General features: G+C 35.9%; 1 protein-coding gene across 3 annotated transcripts in view; it reads left to right on the top strand.

Moving 5' to 3' along the window:
- The window catches only part of DENND1B (DENN domain containing 1B), a 164213-nt gene that overhangs the window by 48543 nt on the left and 96561 nt on the right, over positions 1-19109 (top strand). For all 3 annotated transcript variants that reach the window (XM_081039324.1, XM_081039325.1, XM_081039323.1), the window contains exons 4-5: positions 9300-9349; positions 11305-11424. In XM_081039324.1, coding sequence (XP_080895450.1) covers positions 9300-9349; positions 11305-11424 — 170 coding nt within the window. The remainder of the gene's footprint in view (positions 1-9299; positions 9350-11304; positions 11425-19109) is intronic.

Below are 19109 nucleotides of genomic sequence, written 5' to 3' on the forward strand. Positions count from 1 at the left end.
ACAGAATAGTAATTGTGTCATCACTGACACAATTTTTGGGATATGAATACTTTGTTTCATATCCCAAACACTTATTCAGTGGTTTATCTTAACCCTAAAATATCAATTATTTCTATCAAGCAATACTTTGTAGATACACGTAGTGTTATCTTTTTTGTATGTTCTTGTGTCTAAAAATGAAGAATTAAATAAAATAAAACATTGTAAGTGACAGCATGAGGGAAAGTGCTTAAAGTTAAGATTTTCATCATAATTACACTTTTCTCTCTATCCATCTTTATATAGACCAGATTTCTTTTGTAGATGTAGTATTATTACGTTCTTGTTTGCCTGTATGCTTGCTTTATATTTTCTGTTTCTAAAATTTAAAAATTTTATTGCAAATGGGGAAACTAATTTGGAAAAACAGTGATATTTTAGAAATTTTGCTTTATAGCTGAGGTATTTATTAGAAAACAGACCTAGACCCATGCTATCTAGCAAACTCCTATTGAAAAGAATATTTTTGCATACATTTTAGATAGTAAATTTAAAAGCATCTGAAAAAAATGACCTTATTTTTCTGCTGAGGGATGAACAGATTTTACGTTAATGAGCTCTTAGAGATGAGGTTTTTATTTATTTTTATGGCAGTGAAATTAGTACAACTATGCAAATGATTCACATCAATCCTGGAAGGTCTGGCATTATTCAGCAACTTACAGAAATTAAATAATAATATGCTGCAGATTGAAAGAGACAAATATGGTTTCACAAAAACTTACTTTTTCTTGATCAGTAAACATTTGACCAAAGTCAATTTGGAATTTAGTCCTGTAAAGGGTTCTGAATCTTTGAGAGAAACAGTTGACAAATAATTTTTTCAAGGTGACACGACATAGGCTGCTGAATCAGAAGCAATTCTTCTGAAGTTGGGAGAAAAAAAATTAAATCTAGTGTAGGGGCATGAGAGTCTCTGCAAGGTCAGAATGTGACATTTAAAATTTTTTCTTTATTTTTACTTAAAAAGAAGCTAAAATTAATTATGAAACAAAGGATGGAAACAAGAGGAACAACATTTTCAGATGTTACTTGATGGACAGATTAAAATCTTTCAAAATTGGCATAAAGTCAAAATTAATTCACATGAAATATGTTGATTCAAAATAATCTTGCTTATTATAACTGTAAACCACTTTTTAAAAATGCCTTTTAGGAAAAATTCATTTTAGGAATAGGTGTAAGTTTAGTGAGGCTTGTTTGTGGGTTACAAGAATCAGTAAGTAACAATAAATCGCCAGCTTACCTTTTGGTTGGGTTATTTCCATTTTCCCTCCCCCTTTCAGTACATTATTAATGGATTTGGTCTTTTAAAATAATATTGCCTGGTTGTTTACTGATGTTTAACATTTAAGCCTTAAATGCAATTGGGGAGAATAAGTAGATACGTAGGCACTTCACTATCAAAATTTTGAAGTTTAAAAAATATTGTCTATGCGCTGGAAATGTTTAACTTGATCAACATATGGTGCCAGCTCGCCTCATCCCCACCCGTTCTTTTGTTATCTTGTTATTGTTATAAGGCTTAATGGCAGTTGTAAGCCATAGTTCTGGATGTGGGGGTTGGGCCACCCTGGGGAGGAGAGGGGGGAACAGCAGTGTGGATTATGGAAATATGGATTGATCTAAAAAGAGACCCCTTGTAAAAGGACAGGGCTCAAAGAAAAGCTAGGAAAACTGATGAAAAGATGATGGAATATGATGTGAAAATGATCATTTGAAATCTTTCCTTTCATTCCCAGCTGCTGTGTTTTGGAGAAAAGGAGTGCATTTGTATGTTAAGGGAGAGTTAAAAAAGGCCAGATTAATAGTATTATTTATTAGATATATTTTCATTTTGAGTGAGATAAAATATGTGCATTTTAATAGACTTTGCATATGTGAGACTTTTAAAATCTTAAAGACGTAATGTTAGGTACGACATTCTATAGAAATATTTCAAGCAGTACACAACATTTGAATAATGTTTGGCCTTTAAATAGATATGATTTCAGATGACGTAGTCTAGAGTTGTACTCTTGAAGCATATAATTTTATTAACCAAGGTCACCCCAATGATTTAATAACATAACAAATAGACATAATTTCAAAAATTAACTTTGTGGTTGTTATATGCAATTTTAACTAATTGTGATGGTGAATATTATATTTGAAATATGAATTGTTTTCTGTTCCTTTTATAATTTAGTTCAAATACAAAGTCACATGTTTATTCATATGTATTTTCTCTAGACAAGTGAGAACATGGCAGCTTATCTTGGTAAGCTCGTACTAAGTGGTGACATGTACCGTTATCCTTGGCCTGTCTGCCCAGAGAAGACAGCAGTGCGGTCTAGTGATCATATTTGCCAACGCAGATGCAAGGCCATGTGGCTTTAACTCGTTTCTGATGTGCTGTGTACAGCGGAAGAAAAGTTGTTGCCTGATTCTAGAGTTTGGGAAAAGGTAGACTGGGAAAGAGTTAGCCTGTCAGCGTGGAAATAAAACATTTGGAGGAGGAGCGTACTTGGAGGGTGGGAAATGTTTCCAAGTTGGATGTCCCGCCTGTTCTGTGGGATGTCTGTCAGGAAGTAGGAAGCCTTTGTCGAGTTCAGGAGGATGAGGTAGTTTCACACAGTCAGTACGTAACTGGCCTGGGTCTCAACTCGGGTCTGTCTGCATAGCCCTGGCTTCTACCCCACACTGTGTGTAGCAGTGATATGAGATCCCCCCTGGAGAACAGCAGTGGAGCGGGCTTTGGAGCAGGAGTTGTGAAGTAGCCCCGAAGAGAAACGACAAAGGGAGGGGGAGGGCTGGACGTGGCTACCGACATGTAGGAAGGGTGTTGGTGGTAGGGGACACTAGTCAGAGACCTTGTCTTCCTCAGATAAAGGGGCAGATCCCAAGTGTTTCAGACATGATAGATACTGAATGAACACATGTTCAATGAGCGAATGAATGAAGGGTTACATGTTGTCGAAAAGTCCAGTGTGATACAGGCTGGAGAGGGCTATTAATGTAGATGTTAGAGATCACCGGTGGCAGCAGACTGAGAAGACTCAGCAAGAAGCGACAGAGAATTGCTGTAGGTCCATCACACTTGCAAGACAATTTTCAGAGAAAGGAAGAATTTGTTTAGTTCTGCTTTTTAGCTGACCTGAAGGTTGAATCTAACTCAGAATTTACTTTAGTCTGCTCTTACAAATAAGTCACTTCTATTTTTTTAATCACTCCTTATTTTCCCTATGTCCCAATACAAGAATATACTATAAAGAATACACAGAAGGTATGAGATAATTTATTCAAGAGAATTATTCTTAACTGAGAAAGTTTATCAAATACATATGTATATAGTGTGTGGTTTATTGAGTAAAATCCTTTGCAAGAGACTCAGGAAATTGTGTTTTCTCTTTGAGTTCATTTATGCCAAGGTGGAGGAGACTAGGAATGATCAAAACTCATTGCTATTTGGTGAGACTTGTTTGGTGGCTTTCTGTGAAAAGAACCAGTGTTTGTGGTTCACTTTCTCATAGAAAGAGTTCTGCATTACAAGAACTAAGACCAAAATTGGCACTTTTATTTATAATCTCAGCAAGACGCCAAAGATTACGTCAGCAGGGAGTGTGAACTAAATTTTTATTCCAAGGGGTGGATGGTCTTTAGTGGGTGGGGCAGAATATGTTTGCAAAATAATAGCTCACAATATTTCTAGTTAGAATTTCAAGAAACACTCATTAAAAAACATTTATGACTTAAAAATTTAATTGTAGTTTGAAATATTAAAAATAACGGGCATGTACATTTTCTATAAAAGAGAGGTCTTGTGTCATTTGAGATAACCAATAAAAAAATCAGGGCTCCTGGATTCTTGACGTTTTAGTTCTGCTTGCAGACTGCATCTAAATAAAGTTTTAATTTCTAAGTACTTAGTTCCTTCTTTAAATTGAAGGGGATAAAAATGCTAGCGAACTTCATTGACTAGAATTGCTAAAGGTGAAGCTGACCTAATGGTGTTTACCTTCTGAGCACCATAAATACACAACCTGGGCCTATCTGCAGAGCCTAAGGTCATTAAATACTCTCTCAGCCTAAGTCTCTCTTATTATTGACCTTGTTTAAGCTCACTCTGCCTGTGTTACTCTAGTATTAGTTACTTGTTCTGGTATGACCCTTGTTATGACATGTGACACATAATTTTGTTTCAGATTTTAAATAATATGCTTCAGATTTAATTACTTGGTGTTTTCCTCATCTATGAGAAAGAATCAACTTAAGCCCTCATTTTTAAGTCTGTTATCTGAAAGAACTTACATGGATGTTATTACTTTAAATCTAATATTCTCAGTAGTAATAGACAAGCATAGACATAAGCAGTGCTTTGTTTTTGTTTTTGTTTTTAATTTTGCCTCAGGACTTAATTTCAATGGAATAGAACAACTTAGGGCAAGTAAGACTTACATCGTTGATTCCATATTATCTCACCTTTTTCCCTCTGATTCCTTTACATCCTGGACTCCTTTATTTTCCCATACGCCATGTTTAACGTTGGTCCTGAAGTGTTCGTTGAATAATCGTAACTCTTCATATATAAGTATGTAGACAGTGTCTGCCTTATAGAGGACAAGTAGGCATCAGATTTAGGCATCTGCTGATGATATATTGGAACCCACATGGAAACAAAGTGAAAAAAATACATAGGGTGGAAAATAATGGTTAGAATCGTCAGCCTGAGTTTAAATCCTGACTCTTAACATTTGCTAGCTGTGTGACTTTGAATGAGTTACTTAGTTTCTTTGACTTCTATTCCCCCGCATCTTCCACATATAAAAAGGGAATAAAACATGGGTAGGAATTAAATGAGAAATATCTATAAAATTCTTAGGTCTCAGAGTAAGCAATTATCATATCTTTATTGAGGAAGATAATAAAAAAGAAAACATTTAGACTCTTAAAACACAATGGCTTGAACTGTCTACCAAGACAAATTGATTCTGATGGTGATAACACCGTGCCATTTCACATGAGGTCAACAATGTTTTCAGAGCCGATCACTGTGCCAGGCACTGGTTAGGCATTAGGGGAGCTCCAAAGCTGAACAAGCCCTCAAGGATTTGGGAGATTCATTTGTTCTAACTGAACATGCCAGTTGTAATGACCAGGACCTTCTGGTTGGCTAATGTCGTTGATCTCGGCTTACCAACTAATGACATATTGCGATGATAACACCAGAAGTGGCTGAATATAACTTCCATCTTGATACACATCATTAGGAGAATAAAGATATGTTTTCATCACTGTATGAGAAAATTTGGTGACTTTATAACTTGGCACTATTAAAGTTGCCTGTTGAGGAGAATATAAAAATATAAAGAATAATATTGATCTTCTATAACAATGAACAGTCATATATCTTATCTCTTCCATATCTTTTGATCAGTGCCATTCTCTTTCATTGTCTTTACCTAGGCTAGAGTCTCTCTCTAGAGCACCAGACATTTTATCCAACTACCTTCGGGATGTCTCCATTTTTACTCCTGCATAGAGCTTAATTGTGTGCCCTTTTGCACATCCCTGCCACAACTGTCTTACTTCAGGCAACCACCACTCACCTCGATGATTGCAAAAGTCTCCCATCTGATTTCCCCATCTTTAGTCTTATCCTTTTAAAATCCACGCTATGCATTATAGCCAAAGTGATCTTTTGAAATTCAAGCTCAATCACGTTCCTCCCTTACATTAAACCCGTGAGAGCTTCCCTATTTCTCTTACGTAGGGTGACCACGATGTAATATCCAAGCTGAGGTACTTATTTATCCAACTATTTTAGACCGGTAATTTATATATGGCACAATGCACATTAAGATACCAAGTACACAATGAAATGAGTTTTGACCGGTACATACACCTGTGCGACCCACATTCCTTTAAAGATGTAAACCATTTCTCTTATTCCAGGAAGTTCCCTCTTGATGCTTCCTGCATACGTCCTGTACGCCCCTCCCCACGCCCACAGCCCCAGACTACCCCTATTCTGAGTTCTATTACAGTAAATTATAACGTTGATTGATTTGTGGATATTGAACCATTCTTGCATCCTTGGAATAAATCCTACTTGATTATGGTGTATGATCCTTTGAATTAAGGTATGATATTATTGAATTAAGTTCGCTAATATTTTCTTTAGGATTTTTGCATCTACTTTTATCAGGGATATTGGCCTGTAATTTCCATTTCTAGTGGGGTACTTGTCTAGTTGTGGCATTAGAGTAATGCTGGCCTCATAAAATGAGTTTGGACGTATTCCCTTCCCTTCGGGTTTTTTTGGAAGAGTTTAAGAAGAGTAGATATAAAATCTTTGAATGTTTGGTAGAATTCACTAGTGAAGCCATCTGGTCCTAGGCTTTTGTTTGTTGGGAGTTTTTTGATAACTGATTCAATCTCCTTACTAGTAATCGATCTATTTAGATTTTCTATTTTTTCATAATTCAGTCTTAGAGGGTTGTATGGTCCTAGGAATTTATCCGTTTTTTTCTAGGTACAATTTGTTGGAGTATAATTGTTCATAGTAGTATCTTACAATGCTTTGTATTTCTGTGTTATCAGTTTTAACTTCTTTCATTTCTGATATTGAGTCATCTTTCTTTTTTTTTTCTTGGAGAGTCTAGCTAAAGGTTTGCCAAGTTTGTGGGATATACAAGATAGATGTGTCATTGTGCCTTGTATCTGGTGACTCAGTTTTGTATTCTATTTCATTGTTTTTGTTATTTTTATTTTTAATATTTGACACACTTGTCCATGTGTTCTTTGTGTATAAAAATGAAATATTTTAGAGAATTAAGAGGATTGTGAAAACCCAAATAATTTTTCTTGGCTAAGGAAATTAGGTATTTTGTAAAAACAAAAGCCTGTAGAACACAGGGAAACAACTTTTGAAGAGTATTATTATAAACCTTTTCCATAAGCTATGGATGCCCGCCTGGAAGTGTGTGTGTGTGTGTGTGTGTGTGTGTGTGTGTGTGTGTGTGTGTGAGAGAGAGAGAGAGAGAGAGAGAGAGAGAGAGAGAGAGAGAGAGAGAGAGATATCAAAAACACTATGTGGTGGAAATACAAGACTTTATCAATATATATAAAAGTACGACTTCCAATTAACGTTATTGCTAACAGGATCCCCAAACAACCTAATTGCACGCATCTTATTCCTGCCTCCAACGTGTCTGTTTTCTGTTTTAACTTCAGTTTGAATAGCACCTGTAATTAAGGAAGAAACCGGAGCCCTGGGAGCTAGGTAGGACTTCGGCTATTGATCTGTGTAAAGCCAGCTTATACTGTCAGGGGAGAGGCAGTCAACTGCTGAGCTGCTTTGTCACTGACAGAAGCTGAGAGAGGATTTTTTTTTGTCTATACTGTTTATACACCAGTCTATAGACCTGCTGGCTGGTTGAATTTTAAAGAGCGCGGAGGTTTAAAGACTTGTCCCCTGAGGGGCGCTCCTGCCAGTTGGGAAGCGAGCTGAGGCTGATTCGCAGAAGTGTGTGCTTGTGTATTGCTTGTGGAAAGAGGGAGGTGGAGGGTGTGAGGATGGAGCCACATGGGAAACCTTCTTGATTCAAGTCTTAAAATTGATGGGAAATACACTGCCAGCTAGGGTATATTTAGAAACAGGCACTGGATTTTGAATATATATATAGGTATTGTCCCAGACCTTGCGTGAACACCTTTGTGGGATGGGGTTATCTAAACAGTGTTCCTACCGGTAGGAAGTGTGGAAACCAGGGCTTCACGTTTTTCAGCACAAGACAGGGATTAGCAATGGTCAAATGAACTGTTCTCCGTTGTCATGAACTGTTTTCCGTGTAAGGAACTGAAATGATTTCAAGTTGAGCAGGTCTTCTGATTACCTTTAGCAAAATATGGTGAGCAGTAAAAGAGCCTTTTCTAAATCAGGGGACTGTGCTCATACTTGTAAAGGTACCTGTTCACAAGCAAATCAGGGAGCCCTGCCCTAGAGACAGAGGTGACTTTTTACAGGGCGCTTCTTTCTGCGTCAGTGACTTATGGCTCTTGAAGCTTTCTTCAGTGTAAGCATTAGAATTTTACAATGTTTGCTTTTTAATCAATACCTTACTGCAGCCTATATTTTAAAAGAACGTGAGACATTCTGCTTTAAAACAATGCTGTTTCTGTATACAGTTTAAATATTTAGATATTGGTGATTTCTCTGGATGTAAGATTTACTGGTAAAGAGATAGTAGTAAGGTATTTTTCTTGGGGGGGGGGCTCCGCATGAAGTTATTGACTCTCTTTTTAATAGAAAACATCCTCATAAATCTCTGCTTTGTCTTGTAAAATAACGTGGCTTTGCGTGATGTTATCTTCAACTCTAACATTTAAGATTAGGATCAGAGTTAATCTTAAATTGTTTTTCATAAAATAGATCTTTTTCTATTTTTTTGTTAAGTGGCTGACAATTATTTGCATTTTGTTATAATTGTTAATGTGTATGATTTCTGAAAGCTTTGAAAATTATTTTATAATGACTAAAATCACCGCAGGTTTCAAAATCAATAAGGTTATTTTCTATGCTTAATGAAAACATTGATTTTTTTTTTTAATATTAGGCAATTTTTGAATGAAAGTTTACAGAATAGAAGCTGTGTTGTTTTACATTTAAAGGCTTAATGTTAGGTACACAGTTGAGAGTTTTATGCGAGATGTACCTTAGTGTCCCTCTTGTTGAATTTACCAAGAGCTGCGCCACATAAATGTGTTTCTTGAGCAACAGAAAGTCTCTTTAAACCGGTTTGCTAGGGGGCTCGTGGAGTTCTTATACCTCTCAGTAATTCCTTCTGTTGCCAGCTTCATTCCCCTTTCTCTGCCTGCACTTTAATTGAAACAACATTTATATTTTTGAGCCAGAATCTGTCAGAAGTCCCTGTGGCTGGTCTCTGGTACCAGTAGCAGCAGACGTAGCTTCCCCATATGGTGCGGTGCTTCTGTAAAATCCATATGGCCCTGTTGAAGGGGTCCCCGCGGGGATGTGAAGGGCGTTGACACCCTTCAGGCCAGGCCTCCCCCTCAGGGGGTGTCCCTGGTATTGTCAGTGCAATCTGCCAAAGCACACACTTAATTCCCTTTTAATAATCAATTATTTCAGTCTCAGAACCTCTGCTATTTTTCTTTAGAAAAAAACCTTTTTTTTTTTTTTTCTCCTTAGGAGAAAAAGAGTTCTAACAGCATCTTTCTCAATGTGCTAAAGCTTTTGTAAACATTTGCCTTCGCAGGAAGTCCTCCAGAGCGTGCCCAAGTTCTGTTTCCCTTTTGACGTTCAAAGGTACAGTACAAGTCAACCTTAACACCACTTCACCCACCTTACTGAGCCTTGAAAACTGTTCCGTGTTTCGTTTCTTTAATAACGTGAAATGTACTTTTGTTCACTGCTTCCAACAAAAAAGACTGGAGGCTCAAAGTTAAATAGTATTGGGGATGAAGGAGCCTTTGGGATCATTAGATCTTTTGTTTTGTCCACTGCGGCCAGTCGGAAGTCTTAAGGCTCCATTTCTTCCCTTTGTTCTTCAGGTACACATTGTAAGCACTGGCAGAAGAAAACACAACTACATCCTTGATCAGAACCTTAGAATTGTATCTTGTAGAATTACGTGTCTACATCCTGCTTTCCATCTCACTTCACCCTAATTGAAAAGACCATCTGTGTGATATTGTAAAACTGACGGCTGGTTGTCTCCCAAGAATAGCTTTATAGAAATGGTGTAATATTATGGAAGGTTACCGGGAAACTCTCCTGGCAATTTTGAAAATCTCATTATGCTTCTATTTTACTGAATAAATACTGAATGAATAGAGTACTACCTGTGTGCGGCTGGAATGTCACAGAATATCCAGCTCTTTGAACATAGAGCAGATCATTTATTCTTTTCCATGTGATTTTCACACCCTATTATCAGTTTTTTTTTTAAGAGGATGGTATGAGGGGATTTTTAAAGAAAATTTATTTTAGGAAAATATTTTGCTAAAGTGAAGATTACTAAAAATCTAAATTTTACAATATTAAAGGTAATATTCTGAGTGATGGGCTAATTGATATGAATAAGTATAGCTGGTGAGCGATCCCCCTGGTTCTACCACCTTTCAGGGGAATGGGTTGAGCCTGCTAAAGTTGCAGTTTAAGTAACAGCAAAGATGAAATAAAGGAAGACAAGCTAGCAAAGCATATTGTGAACACCGGGCACCAGAGGGTACATTAGGCACTAAAGTTTGCTTTAGATGTTTGTAAAAATTTTTTAAAAACTGCCTACTTGTTAAAAACAGTGTACATGTTAAATGTTCAGCATTTGAAATGCAATATTTCTTGGTAATTAAAAACAATTTGTAGTATTGGCCCCATACTAGTAAAGAAACTTTTTTCCTTTTACATAATTCCTATGGCTATTTCAAACCCAAAATTCAGGTGTCATGGATATTTTATTTCAGGACAAGGAAGCAGATGTTTACTTACGGTTGTCTACCGGCCAGATCTAGCCAGTGACAGGAAATATATTTAAATATTTTAAATAGTAATAAAGATTCAGTGTAATGATTTGTATTGCACCTTGCACTGCAGTGACACCTGTTATGGTGACGTACACTTAGTTCAAAATTAGCTAAGATTCTTGGGAATAAGCTTTTGTTGTAGAAACCATATTCTTTTTTTCTACTTGGAAATATAGCCTCAGTATATAGGCAGCTCTAGAAGAGAATGCTAAAGAAATACCACTAGTAATTTGTATGGTACTTTATTGGGTGAGAATGTCAACGGAAGAAGCGATTAAACGGAGTTGGTGGTGGCTTCCATTAGATTCCAAAGCAACTTGGTTTGCTCTCTGAGCTGCCTGAGAAGCATCAGGAAGAGAGGCCAGCATTAAGCAGACTCAGTCATCACATCGAACTTCTCACTTCCACAGTTTAATAGCTTTTTTTCAGAATTTATAAAATATTTACAAGTACTTTAGGCATGTGAAAAAGTATGGTAAAATACCGTATGATTCCCTAGTAAGGGATTAGTTTGCGCTGAATTGCTTGGCCTGTAAGGTGTTCCAACGTATTTTGATATTTGACTCATGATTTAGTTCACACATTTCACACTCAGTTTGAGAGCAAAGGTCTAACTTTAAGACCCAACTGATTGGCAAGGAGAAACCAATACCACATATAAATATATTCTTGCTTTTGCTTTTCGTTACGAAAATTCTTACACACTGCTTTACGTTTTTTAACATTACTGTATTTTAGGGTGTCTCAAAATCAAGTCGGACAGCACTTTACCTTTGTGCTGACAGATATGGAAAGTAAACAGAGGTTTGGATTCTGCAGACTCACGTCCGGAGGCCAAATTTGCTTATGTATCCTGAGGTGAGTATTTGTCCCACCAGATAATTGGATACCCAAGAGAGCAGCTGTGTTTCTTTGTGCTTTGTTATGTTTGGATGCTTAAAAATAGGCTTAGAATTGTTTTCTAACTTGTTTTCTCCACATTCAAGTAAGTTGAAAAATAATTTTGTTTACTTGCTACATACAGCATCGATTAGGTTTAAAGATTTACCAGCCACAGTAGAGTTTTTCTTGAAAGAGATGGCTTTTTTAAATATTAATTTTTGTGGGTTTAGTTTTGAAAACTTAAATATTAAGATAGGAGTTCAAATAATGTGTGTTTCACAGGTTGACTAGGATACAAAAATCTTAAATTAATATGTGCTCTTTTCTGCCACGGACCCAAAACTTGGGTCCTGGAAGGGAATGGCTGCTTCAAGGCAAAAGTTGCCGACTCATGCCTCTGGGCAGAAGTGTTCAGAAGTGTTTATGTGTCCACATGGTGTTTTAAAAATTTTAGAAGATGTTCTTAACCTTATACATTTTAGTAAAATTTTGCATACAATTCCCGTTTCTGATTCCTTTTGCCAAATGGGAATGTTTGCTAATTTGCGTCTTGCGCTGCGCAGAAGCAGGTGGATGTAAGCAGCAGGGAGTTAGTGGGGTCACGAGTCTGCAGTTTCCCACCAAGTCCTACCTGCCCCACTTCACACACGTCAGCTGGCGCTGTAGGTAGTTACACATGTGTTTCCTGTCCGTACATCTAGGATGTGCATTGCAAGCTGGCGAGAAGGAAGAGTCCTAAAGGCTAGCTCCCCTTTTCTATGTCCCGATGAAGTAGAAACCCAGAGTCTATAAAGCGTTCTCTATAAAATATTCATCTACACTGAGGTTATAATGTGGATGTTAGTCAAGCTGCACTCTATGGAAATATTTATAGGAAAAGAAATAGCGTTGAATAATTGAAACATTGCACAGAAAACTTGGCTATGGAATCGCCGCTTTCTGCTCTATTCGCTTACTCTGACTGCATTCATCATTCTCTGAGGTTAGGTTGGACATTGACTCAGATGTTTGTTCGAGTTGGAGAAAGTTTTTTCAATCTTTAGTCAAAAATACACTTTAACTGTTTTGTAAGTAATAGAATGTGCTGTGTCTCCATTCTGTCTTAGACACAACTTTTTCATCTGGATAAACAATTGTGTTTCAAACACATATGTTTTTCCCAGAAGAGGATTGTGCTTCAAACTGTAGCTGGGTTTTTCTAATTTGACACCAATTGGTTGGGCAGGGGGTGCTGAGAATGACAGTGTGTGGAGTGGGTAGGGAGAGCTCCATTATCGTTGTGGTTCATGCTGGAAATTTAAAAACTAGAGTTTAAAGGGGAATCTAACCTTATGCAGTCTGCCCAAGATAGATAGGTTTGCCCTAATAGAAAAGACCAGCGCTCTGTGTGCTTTCTAATTTTTCTCTGAATTTTTAAATCTTTTCATTAAAAAAAATCAAATTTACCGAAAAGTTTCAAGAATAGTACAAGGAACTCATACACACATTACCCAGGTTCACAGATGTTAACATACTCCTCTCTCTCCCTCCCCTCCTGCTCTCTCATGTACACACAAACATACAGTACTCTATTCCTTAGAGCTCTGAGCTAGAAAATGTGCATACAGTGTTTTAAAGCTGCTTCTCTCCATTCCTGGATGATGCTATTATAACACTTGAAAGTAATTTATGTTTACCTTAGAGTTCGTAAGTAAAAAATTTGCACAAAACGCTGTAAAAACCAGGTGTCCTTTTTCTCCTGGATTTGTGCTCTTACAAAAGTTAAAAGTTAGTATATTTGATTTCTATTTGCTTTGCTCACTTTTTAGAAGAAATATTAGAATTTAGCTTTATTGACTATAAATATCGATATTTAATTTTGAATTTTCAGCCTCTGTTTTTGTATGTTTTAGCTCTCTTACAGGTCTATCCTAATTTAATGAGATTTCAAAAGTACCCTGTGGTATTACTAGTTTAAAATTTGCCATTGTTTATATTTCAAATTGCTTTCCAAAGCTAGCAGAAATGCAAGGAATAAATTCTTTTCCTAATTTGATTAACATCATTTTACAACTATAAAATTGTCGCCAAGGGTTCAAAATGAAATCCTCTCATAAGGGAGACAGATTGATGTTTGAGGCCTTTGTAGTGCCCCCAGCCTGGCCCCTTTAACTCATACCACACTTGAAGCTTTCACACTCTTCCTTTGGGCAAATCCCTTAGAAGCAGAATGTTTCAATTTTACACATTTTGTGTCAATTTTCCAGACAGAAAAACAGCCTCTAGACATTAGACATTTTGCTACGGAAAGGCAGTTTCCTTCGTTTTATTTGATTACTATAAGTTAGGTTCCTGCTGATCACTCAGACTGTTAGTGGTTACCTGACTATTTGACAAAAAACATTTCCTTTCCTTTATTTAACCTTTGACTTTTGAATGTAAAAGTTTTATCAGCTCTGAGTGGAAGCACAAGTGTGGGGGAAGTCTTCTTACTACCACAGAATGGCTCATGGCTTTATGTATACATCTGTCTTTTGCCTTAATGTCTTTATGAAAAAGTAAGGAAATAATCTTGTAACTAACTTTTGAAGGATCTCCTGCCTTTTGTTTTAAAATAATCGGTCCTAATGTATTTATAAATGTTTATAAGACTATGAGAGTCAGTTATTCTTTGTTAAAGAAATTAGGTTTTCAATTTTATAAAATTCAAGTAAAATAACCTTATTCAGTCAATGTAATATGTTGAATATATATATTTTAAACTTCTTAGGATTTTTGTGGTTGGTTGTTTAATACAGATTTTGACTGTCTTTGGGACTGTAAAATTTATTGAAAAAATACTTTAACTTATGTATCCATAAGTTTGAGTTTATACATTAGTTAAAAATTAATTACATTGCACATATATTGTTTGAAAATTATCTAAGAAACCACAAAAATAAAACCATGAGAATAACATTTTCACCTGAGCAAGGTGAGCTTGTATAGTTTATAATATGTATTATATATATATATGTGTGTGTGCAAATTATATATATATATATATATATATATATATATATGTATGTATGTATATATATGTACGTCGTTTGGGGTACACATTTTGTGTTTAAAGTTTGCAATAGAATCTGTTCAAGTATTTGAATTATTGACTACTCTGTGTACCGCAGGCCATTTTGTGTCATATAAAAAGTGAGCAGGACTTCCTGTTGAGTAGTTGCTCCATGTCAGGACTTATGAATTCAGTTACCTACAGGGACCAGGTAGGGGACCGCAGTGAGGTGAGCAGGGTAGGTGTCGGACAGTAGAAAGTTGGGGTGAGTATGGCGATCCCGGTATATGTGCAGCATTCAAAGACGGAAGCCACTGATTGCACAGCACCAGGTATCTGTTGCAAAATGGACCATGTGTGACCAGTCTGGCCAGTTCTTTTAATGTTTTAAAAAACAAATTTTCAAGTGAAGTATCTCAGATTTAGAAGTTGGCGACGAGTTTAATTCACCACAGTGGTGAGTTGATGGAACAAAATCCGTTTGTCGGCTATTAATAGCTACAGTCCGCACATAGCCAGTTTGCACCCTCTGTTCTGGGTGCTGCTGGTTATCTGCAACAGGAAATGGCCCGGCATCCTGGACAGTTTTAGGAGCGTGACTGGGTGACAGAGTAGTTCCGCTTGAGGTAAGTGATGTTTTTATTAAAAACGTGAATGATATGTACTCTTAAAAAGGAGCCAGCTGCCACCAAGAACGGGACACGTTCACAGAGCCCACACTGCGTGTCCTTGAACTCAGTCCTTTGTACTTCCAGCTGTGTCAGGTGTTGTGGACATTGGATTTGTCCCACTACCTCTCAGGAACAAATTATGTACGGAGAAAAATGTTGGCTACATAACAGATAATGCAGTCTTCTTATTGGCTGAAATACCACACTTAGATTGTTGATAAACAGATTTCTGTTATTTTGGGAGGGATCTTATACCATGTTGCAGGCCATGTCCTCTTCAAAATTTTTATCCAGTGATGAACATAGAAGCAGTACTAAAATCTACAATCACAAGGAATTACCAATATTTTAGATGAAAGAGTCAAATTAAACAGATCTTCATCTGCTAAGAAATTTGCTCATATGAACAAAATGTAATTCAAAATGCATCAAGATCGTGCTATTGGAAGATAGAATTTGCTTCAGTGGATAGAAATTACGGGTAGGATGATTTCAGATTAAACCAAGAATAAGTTTTGTCACCGTTGATTTCGCTGCCTGAAAAGTGTCTGATTATTGGACACGTTTATGAAAAGGCTGGATATTATAGAAATTTGCCTGTTTGGATGATGGGCTGTCTGCATGGACCCCTGAACATTGGATTGTTCAATCCACTCCATCAGTTCTAATCCCAGGCTTGTCGTTTGGTAGTTTTATGACTCTGGATAAGTTGCTTTACGTTAGTTTAGTCAAACATACATCATACTGTTGTTATAAGAATTAAATGAGATAACACTTAGAAAGTTCCTAGCACATTTTCATACATAAAATTTGTGCTTAAGAACTTTTATTCCCCATCCTTCCAATTATTTTAACATGTAGAGTGTCTGATTCTTAGCCTGGACCCTCTACTCCCTAGATGGGCACAGAGTCATACTGCCCAAACAGAGATAACAAAGCAAGATGGAGCCTTAGAGACAACTCTAAGAGAGAGCCCAGAAGTGAAAACCTTGTTGTAGTAGATTTTTAAAAAAACTATGTTAGTCTGATTTATGGATGAAGTCACATTCGAGGGGGCTGTAAAACATCACAGTGTCTAGCAGCATTCTAAACCTAACAGAATCACGCGTCGGATTTCATAATCAGGAGGATGAGCATGAGAATAAAATGCAGCATACCCCATGTGAAGCACAACACAGCTCCGTACCAGGACAGAAGTCAGTAAGTTAGTATTCTAGATTATAAAGAATAGTAATGGTTATGTAGAAACCAAAATACCTAGCACAAATAACTGTTAAATTTTGAACAGTATTTTTCAGTATTTTCAAACCTAAATATTAATCAATTTTTATTAATTAAATTTGTTTCATTTTCGAAAAACAGGCAAATCTTACAAATAAATTGCACTTATCTGTATAAATTAGCTTCTTAATGAAAAATTGGATTTTAGTTCATCTTCACAATTTGAAAGGAAATTGAAAGGGGAAGATGACCAGTGGCAAATAAGAATGTAAAGATGAGAAAACCAGGGCATTTAAAAGACCGTTTAAGGTATTTGGTCTAGGAAAAAAAGATTATCTCACTTTGTAATAACCTGTGATTATGATATTTATTATATTTTTAATAGTGAATCAAGAAAGAATTACTGTTAAATAAGGTTTTACATTATTTGAGTAAGATGAAAATGACAATGTAAGGATTAATACGTAGGTAGACAGCAACAACCTAAAATCAATAAATTTTGCTTTATGTAAACAAGTTTGAGAGCAGGATAGAAACAGACCAGCCTGTTCCTTTTGTGGATTACATCTCATCTTATTTGAATATATAGCTCTGAACACACATCACATTGAAATTTTCTTGGAGTAGCAATTTCTTCAGGCCATTAAAAGTTGAAATGTGAATATGAAATGACTACAAATGAAATTGTACTCTAACCAAGGAACAACAGAGTGTCTTCATAGAAGAACATTCTCCGTGAAAATTATTTCATTGAGTGATAGTGAGTATAGAAACTACAATGGTAATTTGCACGACATAGAGCTAATCATTAAAAGCAGTGTTGGCGATTATTTTGTTGAAGCCATCTTTTAGTAGCTTTTTTTTTTAATTTATTGGAGTGACAATTGTTAGTGAAATTACATAGATTTCAGGTGTACAATTCTGTATTACATCATCTATAAATCCCATTGTGCGTTCACCATCCAGAGTCAGTTCTCCTTCCATCACCATATATTTGTTAGTGGCTTTTCAAAAATAGTACAGAGGAGGTGAATTTTTGAGTCCTAACCTGACTGCAAATGCTATTTGTCTATCTCCACACTTGATAGTTTCTCTAGACAAAGAATTCTAGATTGCAAAGGATTTCACCTTTGCACTTTGAAGACATTATCTTTTCACTTCCTGGGATTGCTGTTGAGAGGTTCAGTGACATTTTGAATTTGATTACTTTGTATGTTACTTGTTTTGTCCCTTTGGAAATTCTAAGTTGCCTTTCTGTGCCCTGCGCTGGAATTTCGCTGTGATACACTGATGTGGCTCATGTGTTGTACAGTTCACCCAGTGTGCACTTTCAATCTGGAGCCTTGTGTCTAAAATTCTGGGAAATTTTCCAGGCATTTTTAAAAAGAAATTTTTATTCTTTTTTCCCTCTTTTCTTTCTTTTTGGAACTACTATTAGTCAACGTGAAAGTTGAGATTGAAGCCCTGATATTTTAATATTTACTCTCTTATTATCCATCAGTTTGCCTCTTTATTCTAGTTCCTAGGAAATATTCCTGATTTAGTTTCTAACCTTCCTATTGATTTTAATTTTTTTTGGCTTATATGTTTTGAATTTCTGTGAGTTCTTTCTTGTTGTCTACTAATTTTTTTTTCCCATTTCTTTTTTAGGTTTCATTTTCTTGAATAGCATCCTGTTCTTTATTCAACTCCTTAGGACAGTAATGATAACTTTTGCAGTTCTCATCTGTTGTTTGTATTGTCTATGTTTGCTTAAATTTCTTTCTGCATTTGAATTGATGTCTATATGTCCTCAGATACCTGGTTGTTGGACTGTTAATTTATATTTAAGATACAGGCACTAAACTGAATTAGGAACATTTATGTGCGGTGGTGGGTTTCAGTCCAAGAAAATAAAGCTTTGAGGTATATTTTTTCCTTTGAGAGATTCCCAGATCAATGTTTCAGGATTCGATGGGGGCAAATCTACTGGCTACTGGTCATTTTCCCTTCTGTTGACACTCAGGTTTTGGTTTCCTCTCTTCTGCTAAGTCAGTGATCATTCTTTGTTTGCTTTCCATCTTTGTAGAACCATTCGCCCATGTTGCTCTCTTTTGCTCTTTTTTCCCCCATTTCTCTTGTGCTCATTAATTTATACCCTTTTTATTCATTTACTGTTATTTTAGTGGCATTTCCTAAGGGCAGAGATTAATGCATGTATTCAATATGTAAGATTTAACCAGAAGTTGATAGATATTTTTAAATATTGTAGGCATCTTTTATATCAGTATTTAGTATTTGTAATCATTTTAAAGAAACCTGTAACATTCTGCTGTATAAAAATTACTATAGTTTATCTAACTATTCTTCTATTATGACTTTAAGTTACTCCTGATTCAAAACTCATCATTCATAGTCATTAATAAATCAGAAATCATATGAAAAAGTGCAGATAGAATGCTGTTTTTCTAAATTTAAAGTTGCTTGATTTAAATTTTTTTAAATGTTTTATGTATATGTACTCTTGTCAATATACAATTATGTAGTAAAAGTATCACACTATTTTCTTTTAAAAAAAGCCTTGTATTAATTCTTTGAAGAAAAAATGAGTATTTGTTAATTGATAATTAACTACACTGGTATGTTTTGTGATTGACTATTCTTCCATATGAAAAGCACACATTTTAATACATGATTAAAAACTTTGGGTAGATTTTTACTAATTAAAAATTAGTTTACCCAAGCAAATTAAGGTATTA

Source organism: Rhinolophus hipposideros, assembly GCF_964194185.1.
Source record: "Rhinolophus hipposideros genome assembly, chromosome: 26".
In the NCBI taxonomy this organism is placed as follows: Eukaryota; Metazoa; Chordata; class Mammalia; order Chiroptera; family Rhinolophidae; genus Rhinolophus; species Rhinolophus hipposideros.